This window comes from Hyperolius riggenbachi, chromosome 7 (assembly GCF_040937935.1).
Source record: "Hyperolius riggenbachi isolate aHypRig1 chromosome 7, aHypRig1.pri, whole genome shotgun sequence".
Classification (NCBI taxonomy): domain Eukaryota; kingdom Metazoa; phylum Chordata; class Amphibia; order Anura; family Hyperoliidae; genus Hyperolius; species Hyperolius riggenbachi.
The window spans coordinates 82,212,546-82,236,988 of NC_090652.1; the positions used below are offsets into that span (position 1 = coordinate 82,212,546).

General features: G+C 44.5%; 1 protein-coding gene across 1 annotated transcript in view; it reads left to right on the plus strand.

Moving 5' to 3' along the window:
* LOC137524391 (hydroxyacylglutathione hydrolase, mitochondrial) overlaps window positions 1-24,178 on the plus strand; it is a 54,231-nt gene extending 30,053 nt beyond the window's left edge. Inside the window, exons 5-10 of the mRNA XM_068244166.1 lie at window positions 335-443; window positions 4,195-4,298; window positions 6,218-6,319; window positions 8,257-8,336; window positions 12,538-12,622; window positions 23,954-24,178. Coding sequence (XP_068100267.1) covers window positions 335-443; window positions 4,195-4,298; window positions 6,218-6,319; window positions 8,257-8,336; window positions 12,538-12,622; window positions 23,954-23,974 — 501 coding nt within the window. The 3' untranslated portion in view covers window positions 23,975-24,178. The remainder of the gene's footprint in view (window positions 1-334; window positions 444-4,194; window positions 4,299-6,217; window positions 6,320-8,256; window positions 8,337-12,537; window positions 12,623-23,953) is intronic.
* Window positions 24,179-24,443: the final 265 nt, after the last annotated feature.

Sequence of the window (24,443 nt, forward strand, 5' to 3'; positions counted from 1 at the left end):
CATTTTGCTGGGCAAGCCTACTTAGACCACTGTTAAATTTATGTAAATTTGGCTCCACTCGTGACCACACCCATATTCTGTTGCGTGGCCACACCCATTTTCTGGCTGGAGTGCACAAAAGTGCCCCGGACCTATTAGGATCCTAGCAACCCCCCTGCCGGAATCGACTTTTGTTGGTTTGTTGTCTGTATTTCCGATAATTAAATGGCACAAGGGACTGAAAGGATGGAAGGTCACTGCAAAGTAGAATATGGCCTTTTGAAAACTGAAGAATGTCATTACAGTTACAAGCAATCCTAATGAGATATATGGTGCTCTCTTTGTGTCTCTTCAGGTGGGGTCTCTTCATGTCAAATGCCTCTATACACCATGCCATACATCAGGACACATCTGCTACTATGTGACAAAGCCCAACAGCTCGGAGCCACCAGCTGTGTTCACAGGTAGGTCTCCATCTTGTACCGCGTCAGTCAATGAGTTCTCAGTCGCCTGATCCGGCCATTCTTCTCTCTGGAGTAGATGATTGAATTACACTGCTGGCAAAGTTGCAAAAAGCAGGTTGGAAATGTATGGCTCATTAAAGTGAACCTAAACCAAAGACAAAGAGTTAGGATATAGGTCTAATCCACTAGAGGCAAGTCCACTGTGAGCACAATAAATGTTTAAGATTTGTTTGTGTGCTCATAGATGATACAATCTCAATTGTATGTATAGTCAGTATAATAAAGTTATTGATTTCACACTGGTGATCAAGGTAATTTGCTGTCACCACTCTCCAGATAGATGAGGTGGAGAGACCTCAAACTAGCTATTCCTAAAAGGAAGAAAACCGTTAATTGAGGTAACCATTATGTTAAAGTAAACCTAAACCAAAGCAAAGAAAAAGAGTTTGACTTACCTGGGGCTTCTACAAGGGGTGTAGCAATAGCCATAGCAGCTGCTATGGGGCCCTGGAGCAGAGGGGGCCCAGTGGGTACTTAATGTATTCAGCATTAACTTACTTGTGTTTCTCCACCCTCCGACTTTGTCTCAGTGCCCATGAACTATGTGTAGTGTTGACTGCATGAGAATGTAAATTGCCCAAATAACTGATATCCATAGGGTAGGGGCAGATGTCATTGCTTAAAGGAGTCATCAGGCAAGTTAATAGAAAATAAGTGGTACTTACCGGGGGCTTCCTCCAGCCCCAAGCTCCTAGGACATCCCTCGCCGCAGCTCTGCCCGCAGTCGTTCGCCGCAGGTCCGTCCTGGTCCCCGGAGATGACGTCAGAGCTCTGTACTGCACTTGCGCGAGTGGCACTGCCAATCTCCGCCACATGGGCCGGAGCGGACTGCACAGGCGCAGAACTACTGCGCCTACGCAGTCCGCTCCGGCCCACGTGGCGGTGATTGAAAGTGCTGCTCGCGCAAGTGCAGTACAGAGCGACCTAGAGGTCGCTCTGATGTCATCGCCGGGGACCGGGACGGACCTGTGGCGAACGGCTGCGGGCAGAGCTGCGGCGAAGCCCCCGGTAAGTACCACTTATTTTCTATTAACTTGCCTGATGACTTCTTTAAGTGCCTACATCTGAGGGCCCTGTGAAAGTTTTGCTATGGGGCTCTATTTATTTATTTATTTAGTATTTATATAGCGCCGACATATTACGCAGCGCTGTACAGTGTATATATGTATATATTGTCACTAACTGTCCCTCAAAGGAGCTCACAATCTAATCCCTACCATTGTCATATGTCTATATTATGTAGTGTAAGTACTGTAGTCTAGGGCCAATTTTTAGGGGGAGCCAATTAACTTATCCGTATGTTTTTGGAATGTGGGAGGAAACCGGAGTGCCCGGAGGAAACCCACGCAGACACGGAGAGAACATACAAACTCTTTGCAGATAGTGCCCTGGCTGGGATTCGAACCAGGAACCCAGCACTGCAAGGCGAGAGAGCTAACCACTACGCCACCGTGCTGCCCATGATCTCTAGCTACGCCACTGGCTTCTACCATCCCCCTGCAGCCGTCCTGTGCCCACGCCGGTCCTCTACTATCCTCTGTTCCCCCGCCACAGCTTAGTTTTGACTCTGCCGAGTGATCAGTTGGCGGTCCACTGCGCTTACGTGGCCCTGGCCTCACGCATCCACGTACTCGTTCACGTTGGCGAGACTGTCCTGCGCAGATGAGAGAGAAAACTCATACTGCGTCTGCGCAGGGCACTCTTGCAGACGTAAACGAGTACGAGGATGCGTGCAAGCACAGTGGACCGCCAGGGAATTGAAACCAAGCCGTGGCGGGGAAAACAGAGGATCGTAGAGGACCGGCGTGGGCACAGGATGGCTGCAGGGGGATGGTAGAAGCTCCAGGTAAGTCATACTCTTTTTCTTTGCTTCGGTTTAGGTTTACTTTAACATGATAGTTCCTTCATTTAACCGTTTTCTTCCTTTTAGGAATAGCTAGTTTGAGGTCTTTCAAACACATCTATCTGGAGAGTGGTGGCAGCAAAATTACTTTGGTTTCCAGTGTGAAATCGATAACTTTATTATACTGACTGTACATATAATCGAGATTGTATCATGTATGGGCACACAAACAAATCTTAAACTTTTACTGTGCTCACAGTGGATTTGCCTCTCGTGGAGGAGACCTATATGGAAACTGTGGCATAGTAATACGAGATTGGCGAGTGTTTGTTACATTAAAGTGTACCTAAGACGAGGGGGAGAGAAAAAAAAATATGCATACCTGGGGCTTCCTCCAGGCTGATCGCTCCTTCCCTGTTCTCCTCCGCTGCCTGGATCGTCCGCAATTGGCCCCAAAAATCCTCCAGTCTGGGGCGTCCTGTGCAAGCGTGCCCTTTTCGCATTCTGCGCCTGCGCAGTACTACTGTGCAGGCACAGAACGCTTCCAACAACGGGAGCGCGACGGGGAGCACGCACAGCTGGACTGCACCTGCACTGACTTTCCAGGCTAACTGCGGATGATGCAGGTGATGGACTAGGGATGGCGAGGTAGTGATCTGCCTGAAGAGAGCTGGAGGAAGCCCCAAGTATGTATATATTTTTTTTCTCCCTCCCCATCTCTGGTACACTTTAAGTAATACTGATGTTGTCTGCTCCAATCTCCTCCCTGAATAGCACAAAAAGGGGTACTCAGCCTGTCAATACCTTCTGTATGTGGAGCAGTCAACACATGAAATGCCCCGAGGGTCAGTAGATCACCATCTCATGCCAGTGGGCAACTTAGCAAAGATTGTGGTGTGTTCCTTGTGACTTCTTTAAAGGTGATATTTGATTACACATGTACCAAGTGGCTCGCCTGACATGCATTTAAAAGCAAACCTAAACGCCTTTCCTTCCTCATATCTGCCATGCTTTACATACCTAATAACATTGTTCCACTAATGCACATTTTTTTATTTAGTATTTATACAACACAGACATCTTCCACAGCACATTACAGAGTACATAGCCATGTCACTGTTTCTCAGGGGGGATCAAAATTTCATCTCTACCAGAGTCGTATGTCCATCAGAATCCAACGAAGTAGGTGGTTTTGGCGCCCCATAGCAGCAATGTTATGCTGCTATAAATAGTATTTAGTGCCACCGGCAAATTTTGCGGCAGCAGGGTGAGCTGTCATTTGGCTCTCCCGGCACCCAACTCACCGGCGATGCGACAATACGTACGCAGAATCTAAGGCCAATTGTGTGGGGAAGTCAATTAACTTGCCTGAATGTTTTTGGAATGTGGGAGGAAACCGGAATGCCCAGAGGGAGTCCACTCAGACACAGGGAGAACATATAAACTCTGTGCAGATAGTGACCTGCCTCATATTCAAACCAGGGACCCAATGCTGCATGGTGAGTGTGCTATCTAATACACCACCATGCCACCCACATTGTTATCTAACCTTGCTGGCAGGAGCTGTAGAATGTATTGTCTCTGTGGCATGCAGAGCTTGTGTTCCTAGGTAACACCTGACATGTCTTTCTAATGCTAAAGAAAATCTGTTGTTTTCCAAATCACAAAATTAATTGAGCACTACCTGTGACAACTGGGCACCACTTCACTCAGGTGTAAGACCTTTTTATCTTGCAGGCTTGTTTTTTTTTCGTACTGATTTTTGCACACCTCATTCATTTCAGTATTTTGATAAAAGGAACTCTTCATGCCACATGATTAATAAGCTAATGTCCTCTCTCTGCGCAGGTGACACCCTCTTTGTGGCAGGCTGTGGCAAGTTCTTTGAAGGGACAGCGGAGGAAATGTACAAGGCTCTGATCGAGACTCTGGGCAGTCTTCCACCAGAGACAGTAATGTTACACCAGCATTACTTTTATGTTCTGTAATGTGTGTGTGTGTGTGTGTGTGTGGGGGGGGGGGTAGAGGAATCCCTATCAGTATCCCACTGGCTCTGTCACAAAAGCAGCTGCAAGGGATTTATTTAATGATTTGCATAGACCTAAAAGCCTGCTATATCATCGTATCCAATGTTATAAATAGAGGATGAGTCGTCATATGACTGCTTTTTCTTCAAATATTTACAGACTCACTTTAACCTCCCTGGCGGTTTATTAAAATCCGCCAGGGGGCAGCAAATAGGTTTTTTTTTTTATTTTTTATTTTTTTACATGATAGCCGCTGCTCGGCGGCATCGCCCCAGCCCCTCCGATCGCCGAAGAACGGGATCTCTTGGAGGGCTTCCCCCGTCGCCATGGCCACGGGGCGGGATGACGTCACCGACGTCATCCACGTCGTGACGTCAAAGGGGAATCCGATCCACCCCACAGCGCTGCCTGGCACTGATTGGCCAGGCAGCGCACGGGGTCTGGGGGGGGGGGGGCGGCTGCGGCGCGACGGATAGCGGCGGATCGGCGGGTAGCGGCGGCGATCGGAGGTTACACGCAGCTAGCAAAGTGCTAGCTGCATGTAACGAAAAAAAAATTATGCAAATCGGCCCAGCGGGGCCTGAGCGGTGCCTCCCGGCGGCATAGCCCGACCTCAGCTCGGGCTTACCGCCAGGGAGGTTAATATAATTTGCCTTCTTCAACTGAAGATATTTGCAATAATTCAGCTTTAGGGCTCGTTTCCACTATTGCGGTGCAGAATCGCCTGGATTCCACCGCTGATGAAATAGCATGCGGATGCGGGTTTTTTCGCGTTTTTTGCCGCGAATTCGCATGCGAATTCGCATAGGTGAAGGTATATGCGAATTTGCCCATGTCACTGCCTGTTTGAAGGTACATTGATACCTATGCGAATTCGCATGCGAATTCGCATGAAAATTCGCATACCATAGCCGCATGCGAATTCCCTATTAAATACATTAGCGGCGATTCGCATGCATTCCACTCGCAGGCGAATTCGTTGGCTCTTTTGTGCGTTTTTTTAACGCTGAAAAAAACGCACCTCAACAACGCTACAGTGGAAACAGGCCCACCCACTTGCATTACATGTGCGAATCTGCATGCGTTGGACGCATGCGGATTCGCGATAGTGGAAACGAGCCCTTAAAGAGGAACTTTAACCAAGGATTGAAGGATACCACCTTTCCCACAAGAAATCTTTACCTTTTCTTGAATCGATTAGCTGGGGGGGGGGGGGGTCTGTATGGCTGATATTGTGGTGAAACCCCTCCCACAATGTGATGTGATGACCATGGGCCTGACCATTTTCTGTCTGTGAACCTTGTTGCATTGTGGGAAATAATGGCATTTTCCAACTGCCAAGAAAGCAGTACACCCCTCTGTGCATAGCACTTTCAGTGATTAACAATTCTCAGCACAGATCACCTGGCTGAACGAAGATTTTGCCACCTGTGATAGATTTCAGGGACAGGAAAGATTTTACAATGAACAAACACTGTCTCAAATAACCTATGAATGAATATTGTAAAAAAAACAAAAACAAGCAATTGTATTAATTTTGTTATTTTCATTGGTTTCATGCTCTCAGAAGCCATTTACTGACAGGAAAGTGTTTTATGGCTATGATTCCTTATCAGTGAGGGTTACGCTATAGTCTGACCCATTTCCGTCCCGGACAGAACTGTCACTTACATACCTGATGTTCAACTTTTTCAGGCAAAAAAAGAAAAAAAGAATGCAGCATAGTTATTTGTGTGCTTGGCACAGTACATACACGTCTATCTCATCATATCACCTTGGTTGTCCTGTAAGTGAGCAACTGGTTGTCAGACATATCGGTTAATGTACTCCTCTTTCTCTGGCAGAGAGTATACTGTGGACACGAATACACAATCAACAATTTAAAGTTCGCTCGTCACGTGGAACCCAATAATGAACAAATCAGGCAAAAATTAGCTTGGGCAAAGGTATGTTCTCTTTTTTCTCTTTTTTTTTTTTATTTACTTATTGTTGCATTGACATTGAAGTAAGCCAACAACTGCTGTCTAGAATCTGCAAAACAAGTTTGTCTTCTTAAACCAGAAGGTATTTGTGATAATTCAGGTTGGAGTGAGCATATGCTGTCTCCCATGATGCATCACTGCTGAATATGCAAATCATCCTTTTTTGTCTTTGTAAGCTAACCACACCTCCAGAACTGCTGGAATGCAATGATGTGCCAGCTTGTCTAGAATCTGCTAACCCTAAATACATCTCTTCTGGTGTTAGATTGCAAATACTGGTAATTGTCTTTTTATGAGGGCTGCAGACAAGAATTATACAACCTCATAACTAGGTGGGTTTGTACTGCATCACACTGCACAGTGCTAGCTGTGTCAGCGGTTCATTCAGTTCTAGATTACACTTCTGCTGAAATTTAATTGAGCGGGATGAAGTGGTAGACTAGTTGTACTTCCTGATCATTCTGCAAATGGCTAACTTTACAGTTAATACTTAGACTAGGGATGTCGAGCTCCAGTCCTCAATTGGTCTTCACACATTTTTGGCACAGCTTAAATTAATTGATGGGACTGGTTCATTAAGTAGAACACATCCCCATTTCTCAGTCCATCCTAAATACTGACCTGGATATCGCCCTCGAGGACTGGAGTTTGACACGTGACCTAAGACCATGGCCCTGGATTGTGTTGCTCACTGGTAGCATGTAGACTGCAAAGTATAGAGGTGAAATATTGAACCCTGCAACACTCAATAATCAAGTAGAACTGGTTCAGAAGGTACTTGGTGGGTATTATTGTTGAGTTGTTGTCTAACTTGGGTGTGGTGTTGATGTAAAAGAGACGCATTTCTCCTATGGGTGAAGGGAGTTTTCTAAATTGAAATTATAGTACAATGATCCATGGCACAGTTATTGGTCTATGACAGTGGTCCTCAAACTAAGGCCCGCGGGCCGAATGTGGCCCCCTGAGGCTTTTTTACCCCCCACACACAAAATAGATTATAGATGCGGTCAGCTACATCTTTAAATATTGGTGGTTCGCATATAGAATGAAGCCAGAAAGCAGTAATTCGCTGGTTTCCAATCAAATTCCACATCAGGTGACACTGCTGTCCAAATGGACTGAAGGTTGTCACCTTAGTATGCATCACTGTCTGGACTGCAAAGACTTCTTTGTATACTCTGGCCGCCCAGCAGTCTGAAGTATGTTGACCCGGCCCTCAACCCAAAATTTTTGGGGACCCCTGGTCTATGATCATGTTTTTGATTGTGGTAGGAAACCCACACAAACACACAGAAAATATAGGCACATACGGTACTTCTTAGCAACTTGTAAATCCAAAAACAACTAAGGTGCAAGGCAGGAGTTCTAACTACTGAGGAAACATTTTGCTGCCACCTGATCTGCATACTCATTCTGAGACCATGAATAAGATAAGAACTCATAAAAGCCCAACTTAAAGCTAAAATTTAAAATGAAAACAAAAATGCAGCGCTAGAATTGACTAGTAGAGCGCTGCTCTGCATATTCTACTGGCCAGAGAGGTTATTTTCTGTAGTGGTTTGCAAGTGTTTCCTCTTGAGTTCTGATTGTGATCATATCTTTGCCCCCACTACCAAAAGCTGTTCTTCTGGTCTACCTCCAAGCTTCACTTGGGTAGACAAGAGATGCAGTCACTTTTGTTTACGGCTGCCAGCATGGAGCGTGTGCAGAGGGACGATGTCGCAGTGGTTAGATCTTTGTATCCAATTAAGTTTCTCTTATGCACTTAGGGGGACAAACCAATAACTGTATACAGTATATGCGCAGCAGTAATGTAATGTTTTTTTCATTATCAGCTATCCTTTGAGCTATACATCTTTTAGAGGATGAACTTATAGTTGACCATTTCCTTCACTTTGTAGGAAACGTACAATAATGGAGAGCCCACCATACCTTCCACTTTGGCAGAGGAATTCACATTTAATCCATTTATGAGAGTCAGGTAAGAGCCTCCAGCACTCCTAAGTGAATGTTCCTGGCCTGATACATGATATCACCCTTCCAACCTAAGCGTCTTCCCTTAATCAGCAGTAACATAAAAAAAAAAAAAAACTCACCTAGTGGCCTGGCATGTTATATCACCCATCAGCATAAATGTTTTCTCTTTTTAAGCAATCACCAGTAACAGATAAAAAACCCCACCTCTCTGAAACTTGTTTAACATAAGCAACACTAAAATTCTCCAGTTGCAGAAGTAAAGCAGTATCGGTTTCCATGTGACCAGGCAAAATCAAACTATTATATTATATTATAATGTAGTAATTAGTTATTTAGTTAATTAGTAATTAGTTTCCATGTCCATTCTTCTCCTGCCTGACTCAAATATGTCTTTTCTGTAGTCTTCTTCTAGAGTCTAGAATAGAGCAAGCATCTCTAGATTCACCATAAAGAGTTATATCTTTTCTAATCATACTCAATGCCAAGCAGCTGTGGCTAAAGCAAATTATATTGTTGGATGCTAGAATAATAGTGTCTCTTTATCTCTTTTGAAAGGCCACATCTGGAATATCGAATACAGTTCTGTGCACTGCATTGCAGGAGGCAAATTCTATATCGGCATATAAAGGGGGCGTGGATGCTTTCCTTGCATTGAAGGGCATCTACGGCTATAATTATTCCTTAGCGGTGTTGCTAAAGGAATTTTATTGGATTGACATCTAGAGTCAGGAAGAATTTTTTTCCCTTTAAAGATAATTGGTCCATGCCTTACAAGTTTTCGCCTTCCCCTGGATTAACTGGGATATTGGGAGGGTTCAATCTAGTGTTTTCTGGTTGAACTCGATAGACCTTTTTTCAACCAAACTAACTATGTAACTAAACAACACTGTTTACTTCTCAACTCCTAAGAGCGATAAACCATCAAAGTCAACTTGCATGTTATTATCCTGTGCATAGAAGTAGAAAAAATAGGCAAACCTTTGAGAAACCTCAAGACACATTCGAGACTTTTGTTGAGGTTGTTCAGTGAGGAAAACCGAGATAGGAAAAAGCTGGCACACTATCCATACATCTTAAATCAGGGGACTCAAACTCGCGGGCCATTTGCGGCCCTCAATACAATATTTTGTGGCCCTCGTCTGCAAAAGCTTCCTTATAGTTCGCTTCAGTGCTCCCAAGTAATCCGCCGCATCCCCGCCGCTAAACGAGGGCTGCAGAGCCCCCAAATCGCCCGGTGGCAACCCGCCGGCATTTCCTGGAAGGGGCAGAGCTTTCAACTTCAGCTCTGCCCCTCCTGAAGTCAATCGCTGCATGGATCGCCGCCTCTCCCCGCCCCTCTCTGTGAAGGAAGAGTGAGAGGGGCGGGCAGAGACGGTGATGCGCCGCGATTGACGTCAGGAGGGGCAGAGCTGAAGCTGAAAGCTCTGCCCCTTCCAGGAAATGCCGGCGGATTGGGGGCTTTGCAATAGGCAAAATAGTTCGCTTCAGTGGGAATTTGATTTTGAAAATAAAAATTAATGCAAGGAGGGGGGGGGGGTGCTGCTGATTGTGAAATCCTGTGGCCCCCAGGTAAATTGAGTTTGAGACCCCTGTCTTAAATGCTTTTCATAACTTGCTAGAATTTAATTTAAAGTATACCTGAACTGACATAAGATAAAGCTATGTGCAGTTCCCTATTATCCGGAGCTCAGGCAACTGGAAGTCTCAGCACCGGGTCCCAGCAAGTCATGTGACCCGCACCGGGTCCCAGCACGTCATGTGACCCGCACCGGGTCCCAGCACGTCATGTGACCCGCACCGGGTCCCAGCACGTCATGTGACCCGCACCGGGTCCCAGCACGTCATGTGACCCGCACCGGGTCCCAGCACGTCATGTGACCCGCACCGGGTCCCAGCACGTCATGTGACCCGCACCGGGTCCCAGCACGTCATGTGACCCGCACCGGGTCCCAGCACGTCATGTGACCCGCACCGGGTCCCAGCACGTCATGTGACCCGCACCGGGTCCCAGCACGTCATGTGACCCGCACCGGGTCCCAGCACGTCATGTGACCCGCACCGGGTCCCAGCACGTCATGTGACCCGCACCGGGTCCCAGCACGTCATGTGACCCGCACCGGGTCCCAGCACGTCATGTGACCCGCACCGGGTCCCAGCACGTCATGTGACCCGCACCGGGTCCCAGCACGTCATGTGACCCGCACAGGGTCCCAGCATTAAATGCTGGGATTTGTACACCGAGGATGCTGGAAAGCTGCTGGGGGGTTCAGGAAGGGTAGAAGATGGAACCCAGAGGATCAGTAAGTTGCTTGTGCTGCACGGGGGGAGGTTTGTGCTATTTTCGGCCGGTTGCTCAAGCAAGCACATATATCCGGCATCAAGCAATCCTGCCTGTACCGAATATTGGGGAATATGCTGTACATATAGTTGCAGTTTACATTGTGTTACGGGGGGAAAAAGATATGTGATCATAAATGCCAGACTAAACAGGTGGTTTTTCATTTTTAATTTAAAGTAAACCAGAGCTGTGGGAAGAAGATTTGATACTCACCCGCAGCTTCCTCCAGCAGTATAAACACTTGTGAGTCCCTCGCCGTCCTCCAGCGGTCTGACATTCAGCCGCGATCAGCCCCAGCAACTGGCTCAGTCGCGTCAGTCCAGGTCTACTGTACATGCGCATGTGCAGAAGACCTAGACTAGACCCGACTGAGCCTTTTACGGGGCTGATTGTGGCTGAACGTCAGACTGTGGGAGGACGGCGAGGGACTCGCAAGTGTTTATGCTGCTGGAGGAAGCTGTGGTTGAGTATCAAATCTTCTTTTTCCCACAGCTCTGGTTTACTTTAACCACTTGAGGACCACAGTGTTAAACCCCCCTAAAGACCAGGCTGTGTTTTGTATAATTGGCCACTGCAGCTTTAAGGCCAAGCTGCAGGGCTGCACAACACGGCACACAAGTGATTCCTCCCCTCCCCTTTTCTCCCCATCAACAGAGCTCTCTGTTGGTGGGGTCTGATCGCCCCCCAGTTTGGTTTTGTTTGTTTTTTTTAAATATTTTTCTCTATTTATTGTTATTAAAAAAGTGTATTTTTGTATTTTTTTTTCCCCCTGTCCCTCCCGCTCTCCCCCCGCCGGCCAATCACGACGATTGGCTGTCATAGGCTTCTGCCTATGAGAGCCAATGGCTCTCTTGTCCCCGGGGGGACAGCCGTGTCACACGGCTGTCCCCAGTACATCGCTGCTGCCGATCGCAGCGCTGTACTGTGCAAATAGACGGCGATCGCGCATTAGCCGCTCGGAGACTGAAGAGGGGGCGGAGATCCGCCCCCCGAGCAGGAGATGCGTGCTCAGCATGCGCACGATCCCCTGCAAAATGCAGCCCCAGGACTTGACGCCAGTTGGCGTTAGGCGGTCCTGGGGCTGCCGCCGGAACCACGCCCGTTGGCGTGGGGTGGTCTTTAAGTAGTTAAAGAACAACTGAAGTGAAAGGGAAATGGAGGCTGCCATATTTATTTTCTTTTGAAGCAGAAGGACCTGAACTCAGAACTTCCTCTCTGCTCTAGAAGATAGGAACCTTTAAAGAAAAACTTTACAGCCTATAGAGCTCCTACAGAGATGCTGCAGTGTGGTTACTGGTATCCAGAGTCGGCAGACTGCTTGGAGCTCAAATTACACTAGCTCATTACTTGCTGAGAATGGAGAATTAGATTAGGCTATTCTTTTTAAAAAATCCAGGGTGGACACGGTGGATTTCTCTGTGTTCTTCTCTCCTGTGCTAGAGTTCAGGTATGCTTTAAACAATACCAGTTGCCTGGCAGCCCTGCTGGTCTATTTGGCTGCAGTAGTGTCTGAATAACACCAGAAAAAAGCATGGAGCTAATCTTGTCAGATCTGACAATAATTTGACTTGATCTGCATATTCTTCTTCAGGGTCTATAGCTAAAAGTATTAGCGGCAGAAGATCAGCAGGAAAGGCAGACATCTGGTATTGCTTAAAAGGAAATAAATATAGCAGCTTTCATATCAGTCTCGCTTTAATTGTCCTTTTAATGCCTCTGGGGTTGGAGCTGTCTTGATTGGGTTTGGTAAGGCATTCCAAAGGATGGGGCAGCATGACAGAAGGCACTGATTAAATAATAAAAAAAAAATACATATATAGTTAAATGCTACAATTATGAGTAAACCACCATGTGTTTCTTCCAACAGAGAGAAGTCTGTGCAGGATCATGCAGGGGAGAGTGATCCGATCTCTACAATGGCAGCAATCCGCAAAGAGAAAGATAATTTCAAGGTGCCCAAAGATTGAATTCTCTTGCGCTGTCCTGATTCTCCTCTGGATCATTCTCTGATTGTCTTGGAATCACCTTTGTTCTGTCTAGCAAACTCACATTTGTAATTTTTGTTCCATCAATTTGACGTTCGATCTTTAAGCGATTTCATCAAGGCTGAAAATGGAGGACTTGCTAGAATAGCACAAAGAATATTACGAATGTGTCCAATCATCCTGCATGGCTAATTTGTCAATGACGCTTCGCTCAGATCAATTTCCGGACGTTGATGCTGGGAGCTGACCGATTTGTCGAATTAAAGCCCCAGATTGCGACATCTGTAAACAGGAAAATCCAGAATAATTTTATTTTTTAAGTATTAATATTTAGAGGTTTTCAGATGTATCAGAACAAAATGGCTTTATTTTTTATTTTTGGTGAATGATGAGCTTCACGGCCCAAGTCATTGTGGGCCCTGCAGAAGTACAGTATGAAGACTGCGGCTATTGACACGTAGCTTGGAATATTCCATTGGGGGCTGGAGGTAAATTCTCCTGCTGGTTGCATAAAAACAGCAGAGAAGAGCCAACATGGGATCATTTCCTCACCCCACTCCATCCTGAGTTGTTCTTACAGAGAATTTGTCATGTTTTTTCATTGTGTGTAAACTGACAGGCTGTCTGTAGTACAAGCTAGATATTTTTCACCCAAAAATGATTGTTTATGATCATTTGGGGTGACAGTATAGCATGACCACAGGTGCCTCCCAACATTGTGACCTTCCTATTCAGCAGTCTGCTAACTTATGTAATCCTTGGCTCACCACTATGGTTTACCCCACAAGCTGCAGCAGGACTCCCACCGGTTATTCCGTCTGCAATCCCCTGCCCCATTCTCTGTGGGATTAATGGCACATCTGCACATTGATCTCAGGTAAACTGTCACCCAAAGTGATCATGAAAGATTGTATCAGGCATCATTTATGTGTACACTGCTTTAGAAATTCACTTAACTGCAGCTGGATAAATACTTGTAGGGTCAGAAAGAGTGAAGGTGGTGGGTTCTTTTGTGGATGTGTGGGTGGGAAGGGTTATGGGCTGATTAACAATGCAGTCATGCCACGCCTCCTCTCCCCTTCAAAACTATCTGAAATTTCCCGGCTGCCTATTGATGACTTGTGCTTCCAGATCAGCATTCTTCCAATGTACTTCCCTTCCTGCGCGTAACAGCGTTCAATTCAAGGGAGCTTATTGGCTATTCCGTTCATAGAGCGTAAGGCTCGGTTCACATCAGAAAGCAAAACAGACTTTTTTTGGTCCTTTTTGTCAGGTCAGAAAACAGGCAGCTGAGATGACCTCTTTTATTAATAGGATATTTTCACACTTGTCGGTCCGTTTGATTTAAATGAAGTCAGCGGAACGCCAAGTCCCTACCTGAACGATTTTTCTAGACAAGCAGATGCGCTTTTTTTTTCATAGAAGCTTATGGTGGAAATGCATCTGCTGTGGGACCACAATGGACCACCATTAAAGAGAACACTTCAGTCTCCAATCTGGTTGACCGTTGGAGATCCAGCTCAAGTGTGAATCGAGCCTTAGGCTGCAGCTGCTTTTGCTTACCCCTACCATTCATTGCATGGGTCAACCAAAGCCCCCTTCTGTCTTAGCTCTTGTTCCTACGCAGAATGACATCATTGCATGTAGCAGTCAAAGTCTTCCAGGCTTTGGCAAGTTGAGGAAGGTGGCAGGTCAGAAGAATGGTCACATGCATGGCCCGGGGCAAGCATAGCTCTTCAGAATGGCCACTTCGGTCAGCACCAGCACTCTTCAAAACTTAATGACATTAGACAGGAATGTTTCTTTATGGGGTTCATGGGATTTGGGTATAAACAATCTGCTTATATGCCTTTGTTGGTATGTAAGCATGGTATTTATACGTACGGTAAAATACATGACAAAACCATACATACGTGCTAGTAGCCTGATCCAGCACCAGTGAGAGCACCTTAGCTGCCAGGAAGTGCCTGTGCTTACTATAGAACTCTCTGTACTCTCGAGAAGGAATTTGGAATAATATTAATATCGTTATTTAGTATTTATATAGCGCTGCCATGTTCCGCAGCGCTTTACAGAATATATACTCTATGTTGAGGATTCTCAGACGCTTTGTCATACCAGCACTCAAGCAGAAGAGTCAGTTTAAAAATACTGCAAGCCCTGAGAAGTTTGCTTTAAAATAAACCTGCATTCAACTCAAAGTTACGGAACTGTTGTCCTGAATGAAGTGCAAAAGAGCAACTCAGTACCTATCTTAGTTTACTTCAAGAAAGTCCTAAGCTTCGGTTGCTTCATTATTCACTTTGCTTATCCAAACTTCTCTCTTGTGTTTTACTGTTGCCCTCCCATTTTAATTTGATGGACAGCTCCAGTGCTCTACATTGAGGTGTCAATCCCACAGGGGGTGTGGTTGTGTATAACCTAAGTAGCCCCTCCTTCCATTTGATGGACAGCTCCAGTGCTCTACAGTGAGGTGTTAATCCCTCAGGGGGTGTGGCTGTGCATAATTTACAAGGCCCCTCCTTCCATTTGATGGACAGCTCCAGTGCTCTACAGTGAGGTGTTAATCTCGCACGGGGTGTGGCTGTGCATATTGAATTGTTTCTCTGAAGGCTAGAAAGGCAACTGTGTAGACGCTACAGTCTATTTTAGGATTTTGGTGCATGGGCTGGGTGACGATTGTGTGTTCAGGATTCAGGTACACATTGTGAAATAATATGTGGCATTTATTCTAGCAATGTGTAGTGCTGAAGTGAAGGGATTGGTTATGTCTCAAAAACTGGAGTTTACATTTAATCTTACATGTTTATATTGTGCGCAGATATACTTAGTTTCTGCTTGATTTGGGGAAAAAACAATAGCAGTTTAAAGGACTCCTGAACTGCCAGTGTTATGGAGGCTGGCATATTTATTTTATAACAGTTGCCTAGCTGTCCGGCTGATCTTTCTGGCATCAACAGTGTCTGACTCACACACCTGCAACAAGCATGCAGCTAATCTAGTCAGACTTCAGTCAGAAACCTCTGATCTGCATGCTTGTTCAGGGTCTATGTCTAAAACAGAGGATCAGCTCGACAGCCAGGCAATATGCATTGTTTAACAGTAAATGCTTTAGGTGTGCTTTAAAATCTATTGCAGGTAATGCATTAGTTTATTGTGGTTGGTTGCCTCCAGGGTGTATTTATGACGCAGGGATAGCTCATAGATGTGATTAATAACTGATCTATGCATTATATGGTAGTGGTTATTTTGCTGTGCTTAGTGCATTGCGCTTTGACTTATTTAAAGAGGAACTTCAGCCTAAACAAACATACTGTCATTAAGTTACATTAGTTATGTTAATGAAAATAGATAGCTAATATACAGGAATCTCTTACCCACCCTGTTTTAAAAGAACAGGCAAATGTTTGATTTCATGAGGGCAGCCATCTTTTTGGTTGAAAGGAGGTGCCAGGGAGCATGAGACACCGTGACAACTCTCCTGTGTGCTGATCACCCTTCCCAGTTGCTAGGTAACGTGAATAACATAGGAAATCCCATCATGTTTTGCACAGCATCAGGGAAAAAAAGCCCAGGCAGTTTTCTTTGATGGATGGAGCTTAGCTAAAAATGCAGCTAAAAATGATGCTTTGGTAAGAAAAACAAAGTTCTGATGCTGTGAAACTGTTAAACACCAAGCCTTTTCAGTTCTGCTGAGTAGATTTTTAGTCCGGAGGTTCATTTTAAGCTGAATTTCACACAGCCTGACCCACACGTATCCTTACAGCATATTCTTCCTGCCAGGAGAAATAAACACTAAATACCCTCAAACAACATCTTACCGAACCTTAGATTTTAGATAGAAATTTGGATCCTTCCTGGCAGCATCACTACATTACACAACTATTCATCAGCATATAGAGATTACTGGTGGTGACCAACTTTAATAACTAGGCTTTGTAAGTCACAGAGCACTGGTGCTTGTTCTGAAACTATTTCGGCCAGCTGTGTGGTCAGGTGCAGCAACATTTAAAGTGGACCTGAACTCTTGCACAGGACAGAAGGAAAACCGAGAGAATTGCAACCTGTATGTTTTTTGAGAGTTCAGCCTGTTTAATTCCCCCTAATTTGTGTCTAATCACAAGTTGATTGTGATTTGACCTCTCCCCTGTGTCACATGACTGCCACGGCAGATAAGATGGATAAGCTCATTCGAAAGTACAGGATGTCAACAATATGTCTGCTTCCATGAATCAGGAAGTAGAAAAAGTGTGGATATATTTTAGGATTTGTATCAGCTGTAACAAAGAAATGATTTTCTTTAAAGATTATAAAGCTGTTGCTTATCTTTTAGAGCAGAGAGGACAGTCTGAGTTCAAGTCTACTTAGCAAGGTAGGCATCGGCTCTGAAGCCAAAAGGACATAGACAACAAAACCTACTTATCACTTAGGATAAGGCGCCAAGTAGAAGTCTTAGGAGGTGGGTTGAGGGACAGTTAGCTTTATTCCCTATCATTAGGTATTAGGAAAGAGGAGGAAGAGTTTTCAGTTAGAAGGCCATTTTGTCAAGGGGGGCAGTTGAGTTTGGGTGTCTAGGAAGAAGCACAGCCATTCTTAGATTTGAGACTATATGTGGTTGCTGCCCCTCCACTGCCCGTGCCAAGTCCTGACAAGCGCACAGCCGGTGCACAGGAGCAGCTGAAAGGTGGTGGATTCATTACCTTCAGCCTCCCATGGGAAAAAGGTCAGCTGAGGCTGGAGTTTTTCCATCTGTAAACACTTGCTTGGCTTATTTAGCATTGTAGAGAAAGCTTGAAAGCAAACCTGCAAGGTTTGGATATAATCAATTAAGATACTTGCCTTGGGAGTGGAATATACTGTCCTCCTCTGCCAGACCAATCCAGCACTGGGATCCCGGGACGCACAGCTGAACTGCGTCTGTGCAATAGCACAGACCTGCTTGAGTTTTGGGGGGGAAAAGATTAGCCCAATTGGGACCAATTTTGGGTACCCGGAGTCGGAGTCGTGAGTTCATAAACTGAGAAGTCGGAGTCGGGTGATTTTTGTACAAAATCCACAGCCCTGGTAAGTATTAGACTAAGCAGTGGGAGTCGAGGAGTCTGAGTCAGAGCCATTTTGAGTACCTGGAGTCGGTGGTTTCATAAACTGAGGAGTCAGAGTTGGTGTCGGTAGAACTTTTGTACCGACTCCAAAGCCCTGATGTTACTGCGCAGGCGGCTTATGGCTGTGCAGTACCATGGACCTAATCGGGGCTGTCTTTTTTCCCCCCTCTGAAGCCTGAGGCAGGGAACACACTTGCAGGGCCGTTTTCCCCTGCGTTTCCCAGGTTTCCGTCGGGTTTTGCGGTCGCGTCTAACGCGTGCGTTTTTCCGCGTGCGTTTCTGCGTTTCTGCGTTTGCATGGCATGTAGTGTCATGCAATGTGTGGAAAAAAGCAGAAAACTGTGCGGCTACAAAACGCGGAAAAAAACGCGAACGCAAACGCGCACAAACGCATGCGGTGCAGCGTTTCTCGAGCTAGGCTATTATTTTCAATAGGCTTTAAAATCGTGCACGTTTTGCCGTTCGCGGCAAAACGCGCAAAAACGCATGTAGTGTGTTCCCTGCCTGAGTGTTACTGCGCATGCGCGAGCTGCCGGCATGTGATTTTCAGTGGTTTCCAGCTGGACCCAGCAGAGGAACGGCAAAGAGGATCAGGGTGGAGAAACCTCTGAATTATTCAGAGGCTTCTCTCTGACTAGGTAAGTATACAAACTGGGCACTTTTTTCCCTACAAGTAACCACTACAACCAATGACAGCTCATCAGTGCTGCTCACCACTGTGACTCTACACACTACCAGCTATTACTTCAGTTGCATACAACAGAATACGGATCTCATGCTAGCATATGGAAAAATAAATGTATAGATAAACTGTAAATAGATAATTGTGCTTCCATTCACATCATATTCAACATAACAACCTCATTAAGCAAAGTGCAATCTGCAGTATCCCTTAGCAACCAATCCAAATTCATCTTTCACTGAACTGACGGCAGTGAAGGGAAAGTTGATGGCCTGTTCGGGGTTTACTAGTAACCAGCAAGCAATGAGTGTGAGGTTTGAATAAAGAGAATTCATTGCAATATTGTTCTAAAGTGTTAAATATATTTAAAAAAGAATTCTTTAATTAAAATGTTATTGTATGTTTTGCAATAAATTGCTGTTCGCGGTGTCCTCTTGGTAGTACCTTTGTTGTATTTATATCTCGGACATGTCTGATGAGTACATCATCGTGAAGTTTATAATTTACATTATTTAACATTTACTAAGGGCCCTTTTACACTTAATGCATTGCCAAGCGTTTTTATTCTCCATAGTAGTGCATTATAGGAAAACTTCAGTTTTTCAGCATATAGTGTGAAAGAGGCCATAGGGAAACATGGACACTAGACTGCACATCAGTAGTCCTTTCAGTTACAACTGACTGCAACTGATATAGTGTAAAAGGACCCTAAGGCCCAGTTTATACTTAAAGCGGATCCGAGATGTAAAACTAACTATAACAAGTAACTTGTCTATAAATCTTCTCTAAAGTTTAGATAGTTTACACAGCATATCTAGCTGCCAATAGCTTCAACAGTTTATGATTATTTATTCCTGTGATACAATGAGGGCAGCCATGTTCTGTTTGTCACATTGTCACAGGCTGAGGGCTGGAGATGCTATCAGCTTGCCTGTGTGTAAATTCAGTCCCATATCCTCCTCTCTCCTCCCCTCTGCCTCTGAAATCTCTGGCTAGTAACCTCTACTCCTCCTGCCCAGACTGAGCTCCCATAAGCCCTTGCTACAGTGCTAAGGCACTGAAGAAAGCTGTGGGCGAGGCTTGTTTAGTTTATAGGGAATTATAGTATTAAGACAAAACAAATAAAGTATTTGGCTTGAGGAATGCCCTATAAACTATATGGAAGGAGCACAATTATGCAATGAGTAAAAGTTTATCTCGGATCTACTTTAATCAGTTGCTCTCAGTTATAACTGAAAGGAAAACTGATTTTCAAAGTAATGCCCATGTTTTCCTATGGCACCTTTCACACTTAAAGGGAACCTGAAGTGAGGAAAATTATTAAAAAAAAAAAAAAAAAAAAAACACATGACGTAGCTGCAAATGAATATTACATACAGGTAGTCCTCGGTTAACGAACAAGATAGGGTCTGTAGGCTCGTTCTTAACCTGAATCTGTTCTTAAATCGAAACCGTGTCACAGCGAGCGCCGGATTGCAGCGATTTAAACGTTTTAAATTACATTTACATTGATATAAAGACGCCATGTGTGTGGGGAGGTGAGCAGATACATACCGCACACCTCCCATGTCCTGGCATCACCCTCCGCCTCTGCAAATAACCTCCGTGTCGCTATAAGCAGATCCGCGCCCTCTGACCCACATACTGTACTGCGCTGCGCATACGCAGTATGCCAGGTCGCCGCCTGGCGTCAGAAGGTGAAGATCTGTTTAGCGAAACAGAGGTTTTTTTATGCAGAGGGTGACGCCAGGACATGGGAGGTGTGCGGTATGTATCTGCTCACCTCTCCACACACATGGCGTCTTTAGATCAATGTAAATGTACTTAAACATGGAAAACATCGGAAACCGGTGCTCGCTGTGCCGTCATCGACGAGGGGGAGCAATCGTCGGGCCGTTCGTATCGGTGGGGCGTTCATAAAGCGGGTGTTTGTAACCCGAGGACTACCTGTAGTTACCTCACCGTCAGTTCCTCTCAGAAGCTCACCATTTTCTTCTTACAGTGATACCTTCCACTTCTGACAATATTTTGTCAGAACTGAAATATACCAGTTGCTGTCAGTTATATATCAGCAGCTGTCAGTTACAACTGAATGTGCAAGGTAATGTCCATGTTTCCCTATGGCTCAAGTGGGTGATATTACATTTTAACAGTGTGCTGACCAGAAAGCTGTCAGGGGGTAATGGCCATTTTTAAAATGGAGGACAGAGAAATCCACTGATCACAGTGGACAAATGGGAAGCAGGAGAGGAGAAAGAGATTGGATAGTAGACTACACAGGAGGTAAGTATGACCTGTGTATGGTTATATTGACGTTTTATTTTCAGTTAGGTTCTCTTTAATGTGTTTTAACTGACATCTTTTTCACAATGCACTACTATGGAGAAGAAAAAAAAAAGGGTACTAACTGATTAAGTGTAAATGGGGCCTTGGGGTCCTTTTACACTAAATCAGTTGCTCTCAGTTATAACTGAAAGAAAAGGGATTTTCAAAGTAATGTCCATGTTTTCCTATGGCCCAGTTCCCACTATACACAGTTTAACTGAAAGCTTTTTCACAATGCACTGCTATGGAGAGGAAAAAAAAAGACATACTAACGCATACCAATGCCATTAAGTGTAAAAGGACCATATAGGTTCACATAAAAACACAGGACACTGGTTCAGACGTGTTTGTTGCATCAGACTCATTATAGCATTGCTTTTATGACGAGTCTGTCTTCTGTCCGTAAAAGTCGTGCAGGTCGGGACATTGGCCTCAATTCACTAAGATCATGCTGGTGATAATGATAAATAAAGAGAAAACTTACCACCACACATTGATCTTGCTTTATTAAAGGGACCCTAAAGCAAGTAAAATCATTTAAAATAAACACGTAGCTGCAAATGAATATTACATACTAAGCTCTCTGTCTGTTCCTCTCAGAAGCTCACCATTTTATTCTTACAGTGATCCTTTCCAGTTCTGACAATATTTTGTCAGAACTGAAATATACCATCACTTCAGTCCTTAAGTTACCTCCTCTGTAGTTATTTTCACATGCAGTTAATTAAAAGCCTGTCTTTAACTTTAGAATTTTGTAGTTATTTTAAGGATTGAAACGTAGGGGGTTGGGGGAAAATGAGTTGAACTTACCCGGGGCTTCTAATGGTCCTGCACAGGCCTCCTGTACCTGCGCAGCCACTCACCGATGCTCCGGCCCCGCCTCCAGTTCATTTCTGGAATTTCAGACTTTAACCTCCTTGCCGGTTATCCTGAGCTCAGCTCGGGGTAACCTGCGTAGGAGGATTTCTCAGGCCCCGCTCGGCCGATTTTCACAATTTTTTTTTCCCTGCATGCAGCTAGCACTTTGCTAGCTGCGTGCAGTTTCCGATCGCCGCCGCTCGCTGCTACTCTCAGAGAGATCTGCAGCAGATCTTGCATATAACTCACTCAGGCACAGTATTACCGCTCTCCGCTGCGGATTTCCATCCCGAGTCTGATTCGGGATTACTGCTAAGGAGGCGAAAAACCTGTCCACTAGCCTCATTTGCAGACATTTTTTCTTCATGAGTGCACCTAGCCTAATGACTTTGTGAGCATACACAGAATAAAAGGGGCCTAGATATCTGGGTGCCGGAATATCCGGAAGAAGGGGCTAGTGGAATATCAGTAATGTTACCAATATTATAATTTCGGGTGTCAGATAATATTTACTCTGGAGTTTCTTCCGCCTAAATTATACACTGGGTGCCGCTATAGCCAAAATTAGCATTGTGGTCTATGCGTTGTCGAAATTACCATGTGTATACAGGCTCCCAAACAACCTGCGTCCCAGTATGGGGGTCTGTTTACTTTTATCTCACTGCTGAGTCTCTTTAAAGCGAACACTAGATGAGAGGGATATGGAGGCTGACATGTTGGTTTCCTTTTAAACAATGCACATTGCCTGGCTGTCCTGCTGACCCTCTGCCTCTAATATTTTAAGCCATAGACCATGAACAAGTATGCAGATCAGATGACTATGACAAATCTGACCAGATTAGCTGCATGCTTGTTTCAGGTGTGTGATTTAGACCCTACTGACCAGAAAAAGTACTGCAAGACAAACTGGTATTGGCTAAAAGGAAATGAATATGGCAGATTCCATACGTTTCACACCTCGGGTTCCTTTAAAGGGTGCACATACATTATTCGATTCGTGGTATCGATATCTGTCTGGTTCGATCACATTGATCAAGTCTGAGGGAGATTGCTGCTGCAACAAGGCCACCTGATCTTTTTGATCGTTTTCTGGATGGATCGATCATAGTGATTGATCTGGAAGAATCTCACGTGAAAGGGCATGGTCAGGCATGTAGCAAAAATGGCTTTCGGTTTTTACTGTTTACTTTGCAGTGGTCCGTTTTGCAACTTTCCCTCCTTGCTTTATGCCTGGGTAGAGTTCCTATTACATGGAGGGTTATGTGATCAGGCTGAAGGGGCGTTATGTCATTTCTTCATCAGAGAGAAAAAGTTTCTGCCCTTTCCACTAATTTATGCTAATTAATTATAAGCATTCCAACAGGCCTCAGTGTTAAAGACCATGTGACCCATATCTGTATTTGATTTTGAAGGTAAGGTACCAGTACTATTACATATAGTATTGTCATGCTTAAGTATGCTATGTAGGGCCATACTGTAGTAGAATGCAGTAAATTATTCAGGATACCCACTTTTACGATAAATGTCCTGTTTTCGGTATCATAAACACTTCCTATAGCTATATATTGCTGTCTATTGAATGTAGCCCACCCTTCCAGTGATGTCTAGCCGACCGTCTGAGCATTCTGGGAGATTAGGCATTATTTTGTATTGGCTTCAGAATTCTCAGGCAGGGAGCACACTAAGCATAAACCCTAGCGCTGTGGAAAACGCAAATAACGAGAGTCCATGGGCCACATGAAAAAACGCATATACTTTTGTTTTGTTTTATATTTTTCAAAAACGCACATAATGAAAGTCAATGGTGATGCAGAGGTAATGCGTTTTAGTGCGTTTTGTATGTGTTTTTGATGATGAATTTCCGCTTCCTGTTGACTTCTTAGTGATTTGCATAAAACCCACTAAAAACGCACATGCATCAAAACGCTGTGTTTCCCGCACTGCCAAGTGTGCACCCAGCCTCAGAAACAAAACATTCCGCAGGGATCACCTGCCAGTACTAAAAGTGTCGCCTCCTGTGATAAAGTTCAGAATGTAAAATGGGTTGATAAAAAATTTTACAATGGGCAAACACTGACTAAATAATCTATAAATTAATATTGTAAAAAGAAAACACGCAATTAATTACATTATTTTCACTACAGTTCCTCTTTAAATTGATATAGTAAGCGAGTACCTTAGGATGTATGTGTTTGAATGGCTATATAAATTTTACCTTTAATTATATGGCCATATCACTCTTTTTTAAGTATTTTCCAGTAGCAGACAGATATTTCTTTAAAATGTTTACTTTTGTTAATCCTCCTTGTAACTCATTACCACATTTTGCAGCCAGCAAAATCAAGAATCTAGCCAAAGATCCCGGCACTTACTCCGAGGTTATTCACACCAGGGATCCAGGAGGCGGCACACCCATAATAACCTACTGGAGCAACACAACAAACTACTGAAGAAAAACAGCAATACGATTAACAACAAAATCATATAGCATGTATAAACCCGCCACATGATGTTTTATAATGTAACACTAATAAATGCCTCCCCTCTATTGCAGAATAGTTATAGTTCTCCAAAACTTCAGAATTCAGATTATTATTATTATATAGTAATCCTGGCAGAAGTGTTCAGTTTGAGAACACAATTTGAAACTGAAGATTGACGATTGCTGAAAGATCACATCTAATTGCTTTTATCCCCCCATCCCCCAAATTCCTGCTTCCCTTTCCATGGCAATAACAGGAATGCTTGGCAGAGCCTTGGGTTACTTCACCAAAGTAGTCCATTTTGGTTTTCGGCAATCCCATAGACTGCAGTGTTAAAG